Source organism: Strix aluco, chromosome Z, assembly GCF_031877795.1.
Source record: "Strix aluco isolate bStrAlu1 chromosome Z, bStrAlu1.hap1, whole genome shotgun sequence".
Lineage (NCBI taxonomy): Eukaryota > Metazoa > Chordata > Aves > Strigiformes > Strigidae > Strix > Strix aluco.
Genome location: NC_133971.1, coordinates 40357023 through 40368542, shown reverse-complemented (window position 1 = coordinate 40368542; position 11520 = coordinate 40357023). Strand labels below are relative to the sequence as shown.

At 44.4% G+C, this 11520-nt stretch overlaps 1 protein-coding gene across 4 annotated transcripts in view; it reads left to right on the top strand.

Moving 5' to 3' along the window:
- CARNMT1 (carnosine N-methyltransferase 1) overlaps positions 1 to 11520 on the top strand; it is a 36216-nt gene that overhangs the window by 2964 nt on the left and 21732 nt on the right. For 2 of the 4 annotated variants that reach the window (XR_012621645.1, XM_074812542.1), the window contains exon 1: positions 8375 to 8796. The exons of 1 other annotated variant lie outside the window; for it this stretch is intronic. Coding sequence is in view for 1 of the 3 variants with exons in the window: in XM_074812542.1 (XP_074668643.1) it covers positions 8456 to 8796 (341 nt within the window). In the remaining 2 variants the exon portion in view is untranslated. Of the gene's footprint in view, positions 1 to 8374; positions 8797 to 9544; positions 9715 to 11520 lie in introns of those variants that run through there. One more of the 4 variants, XM_074812543.1, reaches the window with a different exon arrangement.

Genomic DNA, 11520 nt, shown 5'->3' with positions numbered 1-11520 from the left:
TCTCTAAGACTCAGAATCAGAGTATTAGAAAGCAGGCATTCTTTATTGCAGCACTGGGTGCACGGGGGATCGCTCCTCCACAAGCGTGCACCCCTTGGAGCGAAAAGCAGCTCCTTTCTATAGCGTAAAGCGTTTACATATTCATTATAATCCCGAGAATAGGGAGAGATATTACAATTAGTTTTGAGAAATCATTAACATAAATCCCACCCCAAGTCCCTCCCCATTGCGCCTGTGCAGTGGCTCCTGGTGGTCTTGGGCGGGGGTCTTCAGGATGAAGATTGAAGATGCCTCCTCTTCCTCTCGTGACTTTTCACCTAGTTAGCATTCTATAGTCATGACAACTTAGCCTTCATTGAGTCCCCATTCCTTATCTTGGGACTCAGTGGTTGCAGCTCCTTCCTTATCTTAAGAGCCCCTCCTGCTGAGAGCCCACCCTTTTATTGCATTATCCTGCCTGACCTGTGTCTCTCTTACTTGCATCCATTTTGTTAAGGTTCCTCACTTCAGTTCCCCCCTTTCTTTTCCTAGTAATAAATTCTTTTACTACTATAGTGATTCTTTATCTACCATCTTGCTAAAATAGTTATTTGATTCGAGCTTATGTCTAAGCTGATGTTTTTTCCAATTTACATAAATGTCCCCAGTGTTTTGACATCACTTAAAAACATCTAATGAATATTGGAAAAAGAAAAATAACTATAATCAATAGCACAGCAATTATAAAAAGCTGTTTTAACCAGGCAAAGTTCGGCAACTAAGATGTGAGTTCTCCCAAATCTCAGAAAACCCTTAGGATGTATTATCTTGGGCTACTTCATGTGAAATCTTTGTCTGTTTCCAAATTTGAGATAAATCCTTTTCAATTCTTTTGTCCTAATTGACATAAGTATAACAATGTTTATTAATAACTCTACATAACCCCCCTTCCTTAGCAAATAATAAATCTAGTCCAAGTCTCTTTTGGCCTCTATCAGAAGATATGGTTGCCAGAACCCCAAAATGTGGTATTATCATCCCACTGAGTCCCGAAGCTCTGTAAAGCATCTTTTTGATAAATTATCAGCTGTGACAACAAAATGGTTACTGCCTTTTGAGTCGGAGCTTTAGAGGGGCTTTCTCCTGGGATGTCCATGGCGTAGGAGCTTTCTTAATTCGTGAAAAGTGTATCCAGGGGTCCTTGCCATTTAATTTAACACCAGTGAATGTTGTCAGCAAAATCTGATATGGTTCTTTCCATTTTTCCTGCAGTGGCTCAGATGTCCAAGATTTGAGATAGACCCAATCCCCTGGCTGGAAGGAATGAGCTGGTGAATCATTAAAGATTTTTTTCTTTACCACAGATTTATTTACTTCCTGTATAACTTTTCCTAAGAGAATTATGTAATTGGATACATCATTCTCCCACTGGATTTTCATTTCCCAAGGCAAACCTGGGATTTGATACGGCCACCCATAAAGAAGTTCATATGGGCTCAGCCGTTGTTTACCTTTGGCTGCACCCTTATTCGCAACAAAGCCAGAGGCAGAACCTGTACCCAATCCATTGATGTTTCCTGACACAATTTGCTTATTTGCAACTTAAGACTGTAATTCATTCTTTCCACTTTACCACTTGCTTGTGGTCGGTAGGGGATATGCAGATCCCAAGTAATATTCAATACCCTTGATACTCCTAAAATGATGGTTGCTATGAAATGAGGACCCCTATCAGATGACATTCCTATTGGGATTCCAAACCTGGGAATTATCTCCTTCTCTCCTTCAATAATATCTTTACTACTTCTTGTGCTTTGTTGGTGCGGCAAGGGAAAGCTTCTGGCCACCCAGTGTAGGTATCTACCAACACTAGTAAATATTTTAAGCTTCTTTTTCTGGGTAACTCAGTAAAGTCAATTTGCCAATACTCACCTGGAGCTCCCCCTTCTGTTACTTTTCCAAAGTGAATCCTGTTCTGAGTTTTGGGATTGTTGTTACAACATACCTCACACCTCTCAGTAACTGATCTTACCCTTTCCACCATATTTTGGCCAATTATAGATTTTTGTATATGTTTCAAAAGATTCTCAGTTCCCCAATGAACAGAATTGTGTTCTTTTCTTATTACTTCATTTAGCAAGGTATACGGAATCACTATTAGGCCTGAAGATGTCACAGCCCACGCATTTTCTTTTTTTTCAGCCTCTAGTTTTTCAATTAATTTTAAATCTTGTTTGTCATAGTTCGGTTGTTCAGGTAAATGTAACTGACGTTCTGGAACTAACACCTGAACCTCTGTTAGGATGCCTTTTTGTGCAGCCCGTTTAGCAGCCTCATCAGCCAATATATTTCCACGCTGTTGTTCACTGTCTCCTGCTTGATGGACCTTACAATACATCACAGCAACTTCAGTAGGCAATTGTACGCTTTCAAGAAGTTTTAAGACTTCTTCCTTGTGTTTGATTGTAGTTCCCTTTGAGGTTAAAAGTCCTTGTTCTTTCCATATAGCCCCATGGGCATGAACTACTCCAAACACATATTTTGAATCAGTCCAAATGTTCGCCACCTTCTCTCTGCTTAATTCTAATGCTCTAGTCAAGGCAATTAATTCAGCCTTTTCAGCGGATACATTTGGTGACAATGATTTAGCTTCTACAACATCAGTCATAGTAGTCACCGCATATCCAGACACACGTTGTCCACTCATAACAAAACTGCTTCCATCTGTATATAGTTCTAAATCAGGGTTTAGTAAAGGTGTATCCTTTAAATCTGTTCTGCTGGCATACACTTCCTCAATTGTTCGTAAACAGTCATGCTCTAAGTCTTCCCTCTCATTTTGCTCAGCAGACAAGAAAGTTGCAGGATTCAGTATGGCTGTTGTTTTTAATTTAATGTCATCTTGATCTAACAAGACAGCCTGATATTTGATCATTCTGCTTGGAGACAGCCAATGATTTCCCTTTTGTTCCAAAACTGTAATTACCATGTGAGGTACATACACTGTTATGTGAACTTCTGGGCCTCTTGGATTAACATCACTGTTGCTGCCACTGCCCTCAGACATCCTGGCCATCCTTGACTTGCAGTGTCCAATTGTTCAGAGAAGTATGCAACCGCCTGCCTGGCGTAAGGGCCTGAGAAATTGTGCCAACACTCCCAGGGCTATTCCTTTCTTCTCATGGACAAACAGTTCAAAAGGCTTTTCAATATTTGGCAATGCCAGTGCTGGTGCCTTTAACAGTGACTGTTTTAACTCCTTGAAGGACTTTCTCCCATCCTCAGTCCATGTTAAACAAGAATCAGCAGAAGCTTTCAATATTTCATAGAGTGGTTTTACCATCAGTCCATAATTATCAATCCATAAACGGCACCAACCAGTCATTCCAAGAAAAGTCTGCAGTTCCTGAAGGGTTTTGGGTTCCGGTAGTTGACAGATGGCTTCTTTCCTCTCAGCTGACAGCTGTTGGTGTCCTTTAAAAATTTCAAAACCCAAATACATTACATTCTCTTGGGCAATCTTGTCTTTTTCCCACGATATCCGGTAACCACTCATCCCCAAGAAATTCAAAAGGCTGATTGTCAACTGCAAACATTCCTCCTTGGTGTTCCCTGCTAATAGAATATCATCCACATATTGAAGAACAATACCCTCTTGATCTTCCAATCGCCAAATTTCAAGTTCTTTAGCGAGCTGGTTTCCAAAAATCGTTGGGCTATTCTTAAATCCTTGTGGAAGTACTGTCCAAGTATACTGAGTCTTTCTCCCTGTTTCTGGGTTTTCCCATTCAAAGGCAAATAAATCTTGGCTTTCTGGGGCCACGGAAATGCAGAAAAAGGCATCTTTTAAATCTAATACAATAAACCATCCTTGTTTATCTGTCAATGTGGTGAGCAGAGTATAGGGATTTGCTACAACTGGATGAATATCCTGTACTATTTGATTGATGGCTCTTAAGTCCTGAACCATCCTATATGTCTTTCCATCTGATTTCTTAACTGGCAGAATGGGGGTATTATATTTAGATTCACATTCTCTTAATAAACCATATTTTAAGAAATTTTGTATGAGAGGTAACAATCCCAACCTAGCCTCAATTTTCAAGGGATACTGTTTCAATCTTACTGGTGTCGAATCTGGTTTTAAAGCCTTCCGGGATCTCCCCGGTACCTCTCCAGCCTAAACAAGAGGGATTACTGCTTCTTCTATTTCTTTTGGTATTTTTTCTTTATCCAATTTGTCCTCCTGTAACAAAAATATTGAAGCCTGGACATATTTAAATTCTGGTATGAATATTTCTACATCCCCGCCCTTAAATTTAATTTGGGCTTCTAATTTTTCTAATAGGTCTCGACCTATTAGAGGTTTCGGAGCTCCTGGTAGGTAAAGGAATTCATGAGTTACCCATTGTTTTCCAATTTTAAATCTTAGTGGTTTAAAAAATGGTCTCTGTTCTGCCTTCCCTGTTGCACCAACAACTTTTACCATATTTGATCCTAATTCATGCCTCTTTGTATTTAAAACCGAGAAGGTCACCCCTGTATCCACAAAGCATTCCATCTCCTCATTTCCCAGCTTGATTGTAACCAGAGGCTCTGCTGGGGAAGAGTGCTCTGGTCCCCTTCAGTCCTCTAGTGCCACAATGGGCGCCACCTCCTTATTTCTTGCTAAAAATGGACACTGTCTTTTCCAATGATCATCCTTTTTACAGTAAGCACACTGATTTTGGCCCACAGTTGGATTTGGCACTCCTTGTCCTTTTCCTCTACCCCGCATTCCACCTCTCGTATTTCCTCCAAACCCAAAATTTCCTCTGTCTTTTCGAATATCCTCTAAAACTGCTACTAATTTAGTATTAGTCCTCTTTTTCTCCTCTTCCCTGTTTCGATATACCATCCAACCAACATCCAGCATTTTTCCTAAATCCCTAGATTCCGCTCCCTGCAGTTTCTGTAACTTCCGCCTGATGTCATCTGATGCCTGCCCAATAAACAAAGAGGCTAGCTGTCCCGTTCCTTCTTCTGACACAATGTCTAAGATGGTGTATTTCCTAACTGCTTCTTTGAGTCGATTTAAAAAGTCCGTTGGAGATTCATCTCTATCCTGTTTGATCTCATATAACTTAGACCAATTAACAGCTTTTGGAGTAGCATTTCGTATTCCGAATAGGACTGACTTCTGATAACGCCCGATCATCTCCCTATCATCTGTATTGTTAGGATTCCAATTTGGATCTTCCGAGGGGAAGTGCTGTTCCACTCGCCCCTGTAATGTGTCTGAGGCTATTTGAGCTTGCAAGTGTGTTCATAATGCCCTCTGAATCATACCTCGTTCGGTACTGTCAAACAATACTTGTAATATTGCTTCTATGTCCTGCCAATCTGGGTTCTGAGTTTTAATCATCATTTCAAATGCACTTGCAACCTTTTCTGGATTGTCCCTGTAACTTTCAGCAGCTATTTTCCAATTATTCAGATCAGCAATTGAAAACAGGACTTCTACAAAAACTGGACCATCATTCCCGACTGCTTGCCATAAGGGGGCTTGCAAACTCGGTTTTTGTCTGCTCCGAGTCCTTTCCGAAATAGGCGTAAAACTCCCTGCCTCCACTTCCACTACTCCCGCTTCTTCACTATCTCCTTCATCTTTTCTCTGCATCACTTCATCTCTCCTGCCTGTCATTTGCAATCCTGGTGCAGTCAACATCTCTGAATCTTCCTCTATTTTATCCCATGTCAATTTTAAACAACTCTGCCCTATACTACAAGCAGAGCAGCACCTCTTTAATGCTGTCTTACCCTTTCTATCTTTTTCTGTTGCCAGAACAAGAGGATCTGCTGGGGCAAGATTAATTCCACACTTTTTCTGCCACTCTTGGATGTTGCCGCAATGTGAAAAACGTATCAGCATACATTACTTCATCCCATTTTCCTTCCTGCCTCAGAAATGGTGTATCATAATTCAAAGTCCCGTTCACTGGCCACTTTTCCCCTTTGCCTAGCTTGTATAAATGCCACCACTGATTACAATATTTTATCAAATCTTCCCATTTAGGAGACCCTCCAGGAGGGCCTCCAATTTGTCTCCAATGTTGTAAAATGCACCCTAAAGATGATTTTTTTAATATTCCACTGGTAGAACTCCCAGTCCCCATTATATATATAAAATATAAAATAGCAGCAAAATATATGTGCACAAAATAGCAGCAGAAATATACGCGTAAAAGTACAATATTTATATTAATTATCAATCACTTTGTCCTTCTCCGGCTGTACCCCTCGCGGGATAACAGAACTGCGGATCTGGACTCCGCACTCACTTCGTACTTAATCGTACATCTCACACACTCACACACAATTCACACAATCATACAGGTTGAGAACTCAAGGTAATTGTTCCGCGGCAGCTGTTTGCTTTTTAGGCAAACAGATGTATATAGCATACAAAGTTACACCAAATACACCAAAGCATATGCCACAATATTCAATCCAGGTAGACTTATTCCTTCTTTTGTATCCAGGGAGATTTATCCCTTCTTTTCATGGGTACTTTCCCACGTCTATCCTGCATGGCTATGCGCCTGTGACTTACGAATAGAAAACCAAAATTTCCCAAACCATAAAATAAATTGCAAAGAATGCCTTACTTAAAATTTGAAGTTCTTGCTTCCAGCCCTCCAGTCCAGGGATCAGGGCTCCTCTCCGAGAAATCCCCGGTGCTGGCTGAGGTTCCGTGATCCCAGGGTCTGTCGAGCTTCAGAAGCAGAGTCCCATCTGGGTCGCCAAAAACTGATACTGAAAAGCCGGTCAAGGAAGAACTCTCTAAGACTCAGAATCAGAGTATTAGAAAGCAGGCATTCTTTATTGCAGCACTGGGTGCACGGGGGATCGCTCCTCCACAAGCGTGCACCCCTTGGAGCGAAAAGCAGCTCCTTTCTATAGCGTAAAGCGTTTACATATTCATTATAATCCCGAGAATAGGGAGAGATATTACAATTAGTTTTGAGAAATCATTAACATAAATCCCACCCCAAGTCCCTCCCCATTGCGCCTGTGCAGTGGCTCCTGGTGGTCTTGGGCGGGGGTCTTCAGGATGAAGATTGAAGATGCCTCCTCTTCCTCTCGTGACTTTTCACCTAGTTAGCATTTCTATAGTCATGACAATTTAGCCTTCATTGAGTCCCCATTCCTTATCTTGGGACTCAGTGGTTGCAGCTCCTTCCTTATCTTAAGAGCCCCTCCTGCTGAGAGCCCACCCTTTTATTGCATTATCCTGCCTGACCTGTGTCTCTCTTACTTGCATCCATTTTGTTAAGGTTCCTCACTTCAAAGAAAACTGGAAAACATTCAAAATGAGTGTTCTGTTGGGAGAATGGTCCTATTTCCACAGAGAGGTTAGCGTGTTAAAAAACACTTCTGTTCCTGTTAGATTACTTGGTTTACTAAAAGACTACCACTTCCTGCATGACTTTAGACAGTGAACTCTTCAAGTTCTCAAACCAAGGAGGGGATGGACCCTTACAAAGGAGACCCTCTGGTATGAGTTGCTTCTTCTCAAAGCAAGTTGGAAAGGTGCACGGTGACTTGCTGAAGGATGAACGGAGGGTGTTGGAACCCAGTCAGGCAAGTTTTGTCAGGTGGAGGATGTGCTCAGTTGTCATCTGGGTTAAAATGTGTTATTGTGCGGTGAAATCTAGTATCCAGTGACTCATGCGTTGCTAGACACTGCTTAACTTGCCTCCTTGCTTTTCTCTCCCTGCAGTTGGTCTTCGTGCTTGTTTTCAGAAAGCATAATCCGGCTTTAGTCTGGCACAGAGGTACTTGCAGAGCTCCCTTTGTGGCTCCTGCCTCGTCAGCACAGCTACCTTGCTGCTCGGGGCCAGCTGCTGCCCGGGGCTGGCTCTGTACCTTGCCAAAGGCTGGAGCAGCCCATCTGGCAGAGGCTGGTGGCCTGCCGGGCAAGAGCTGGCGTTTAACAACTGCTGAACTTGCACTTTATTCATTTTTTGTGCGAGGACTCCAGAGGAGCGAGACAGGCACGCATTCCCCTCAGGTGCGCTCCAGAGGCATTTCAGCGTGGCTGCTGCCATGCGGCAGCCCCAGGATGCCATTTCAGGCAGGCTGGGACTAGCGCTATTCACGGGGAGCTTCTTCTGCATCCTTGTAACCACTAACGCGTGGCTACGGAGTACCGGGCACGGCTCTAGAGCACTGCCCGGGGGGCTGCCTGTGCCTAAGGGTGGCGGCTCTATCGTTCAGTCGCCCGCCGCCGCGCCGACCCGCCTCGCCGCGTCCCGTCCCTCCCCCCGGCCCGGGCCCGCGCCCGCGCCTGCGCTCGCCGCCTCCCATCTTCTCGCGATAGTCCCTGCCCGTTCGGAGAAGCTGGCGGGCGGCGGCTGCCTCCCGCCCCCCGTGCCGGAAGTGACCGAGGGAGAGCGCGCGCCGGGTGCGACCGTGGGCGGCGGCCGTTGTGGAGATGTCGGCCACGTGCGCCGTGTCCCGTAAAGCGCAGCCGCCGCTGCCGCCGCATCCCCCGGGCGAGAGGGATCCGCCGGCCAAGGCGATGCGCAGGGGCCTGCGGCGGGGCCACGAGGAGGAGCGGGAGCAGGTGCCGTGGCCGGGCGAGAGCGCGGGCGGCAGGGGCGGCGAGCCCGAGGCGGAGCAGGCGGCCTCGCTGAGCGACGAGCGGCGGAGGCGGCAGCCGCAAGAGCCGAGGGCGCTGGCAGTGGCGGCCACGGCAGCCAGGGTGGAGGAGGAGGAGGAGCGGCTGGAGCGGGAGCATTTCCGGAGGATCATCAACGCCTTCCGATACTACGGGTAACCGAGACCTGCCGCCTGTTGTGTGGGGCCCCGCGAGGGTCCCCTCCCACCCGCCGCGTCCTCCTCTCACCGGCCGGCCTCCGCAGCGGGCAAGGGCTCGCCCTCCGTGGGGGCGGCCCCGCGGGGCTCCGGGAGCCCGGCTCCCAGAGCTCTTGGCTCTTCCGTGCCTGCCGAGGGGCCGCTCCCCTGGGTCCGTGCGCCGTGGGGAGCGCCGTGCCTGTAGCCGGGTACAGAAACCCGAGTGAGGAAAGGATTTCTGCTCCCGTTTCCTTTTCGGATACGCACAAAGTCGCATCGGTGTCTGTCAGCTAGGAAGCATGAAAGAAAAAAAAAACCCAGACCATCTCGAAGTACGATGCACCTGAAAAAGCTGTGAAAGGTCCCTTTTTATAAGATAAAGTGCTTTAAGACTCTGTAAAGTACTCAGAACAGCAGCAGCATTTCCTGGCAAAGAAATGCAAACTCTTTCACGGTGTTTAGGTTATCGGGGAATTTGTGAAAGACGTGCCAATTTGCATAAGAGATAGGACCTGTTGATAGGGCTAATGAATGTCACTTTTTTAATAGCTTTAGTTTTCTAGACATTTGTTGAGTCAGAAAAGGGCTTGATGGCCCCACAGCAATGAGATAAAGGGTGAGGGGGACCCGACTTTCTATCTGAATCCATTGAATGGATGAGGGAACAAAATTCTTTCAAATTGCGGGGTGAGGTGGACTGGCTGAAAAATTCCAGGCCTCGACGGTATTTTGATAAGCTGTCTTCTGAAACTGTTGTCCCAAAATCTGGGCCCTTTTGCCTGGTATGCAATGAGCCGAAAACCACATAGAGTCGAGATACTTGTTTAATTCATATCTGCGCAGAGATGGGTGCTAGGCTGTAATTCCACAAAGCGACCGCCCCTTGGTTAACACACGGTAAGCATTTATACATTCCAGGCGACGGCTAACAGTACTTTTTACTGTTAAGTTTGGCCACCCGCGTTCTCATCGGTCCTTGCGAGGTCGCGTCTCCTTTAGTCACAGTAGCCTCTCTAACTGCGCGTGTTCAGTGAGGAAGGGGCTTCTCTTGGTAGGGGGCTTTTTCCTACTCGGGCAAGGGCTTTTACTGTGTTAATGAGGAGAGCTCACTCACGGTTCAAGTAGGTGTTATCAGTAGCTTTTGTTCCTGTGTGCGGTTATCTTGGTATTTCACTGCTTGATGGTCTTACAGTGTTATCCCTCACTATTCGTTTTAACCACAGTGTTGCTTCTTCAGGGTTGCTCTGGCAGCTTTACCAGTTCCTTTATCCATTCCTGGTATTATTTCAAAACCCTCATTTGGTCCTTTTATCAATTAAGATGTAACATTATCCTAGGTTTGTAGTTACACTACATATTTGTATACTTCAGTTGATAAACCCCCATCATGTGAATCATTAGTATGTGCTGGACCCTTTTTGCAATATAATACACATGACATGTAATTTCACATGACACGTTCTTGGGAAGAGTGTATTTAGAGTATTTCTTCCATTTACTGTTTTTATATCTTTGTGGGTTTTTTTGTTTTCTAAGGACTAGTGTTTGAGCGGGAGGTTGGTCTAGATGACACTTCAGTGTCTCTTCCAAACTGAATTCTCTAATTCAGTTTGACCACACCAAATACTATGTTATTACTGTTAGCGAAACAGCCAACTGTAATTTACTTATATCAGTGACGTAATTGTATCCTCAGATCTTAACATCTGGGAAGATCTTTCTCAACCTCATGTTCAACTGTGACTCTGGGTTGCTTTTGTAAAACTTCACTTTCAGTAAACACATAACCAAAAGGATATGACTCACATTTCCAGAACAGAAATTGAATTAAATTATTTCTGCCTCAAAGAAATAACTCTGAATTTAAGTGAAATGACATATCTTGGTAGTTAATTTCATTGGAAATGTCTGTATGAGTAAGGCAATAACACACTTTCAGGTGAATCCAGATTAAAGTTCTTGTCTTTGGGAGACATATGGGCTTCGTTTTTTGTGTGTAGTTGTGATTTCAGTGAATCATTCATTCTGCTAGAAGGTTGCAATTCAACATGAAAGGATTATAGTTCAAAGATTTTTTCCTGTCAAAACTTTCAAGAGGATGACATCAGGCTAAGCTGATGTGCTTTATATAGAGGATCAGTTTATTTTTTTATTGTTCCTGCTCTGTTTTTTGTTCCTAAATGTCATTTTAAACCAGTTATTGCAGCTATTGCAATGAACATGCCCTTCCCAGTAGCACATATGTAATGTTGGAGGTATTAAATGGTCAAATTTCCAGACTGAGGGTGCAACTAAAATTGCAGCAGTTGCACCTTACTCTCTGATGGCTAGTTTTCAACACTGTGCTGCTGTATGCTAACACAAGAGTTTGAGAAACTGCAGAACGACTTGACCAGATAAAATGATTTGCTCCTGCCAAAAGGGGCAGTATCCCTTGTCCTGGCTTTATGACCCATCTCTCTAGGTCCGTATGACTCAGCCAACTTGACTTGCTAAACCATCAGACATCAAAAGTTAAAACAAGTTTTGTGGCAGGCCTGGTAAGTGCTAGAACAAAGTGGAGGGCAGAACTGTTCTGGGTAAGGAGGATGAAAGAACAAAACAGATCTCTTGGCAGTAGATTCACCTTTTTTGTGGAACTTTTATTTTTGGGAAGTGGAAGAGTTATTTTTAGCTTGGATCAGTGTGGTGGAGTTACATGAT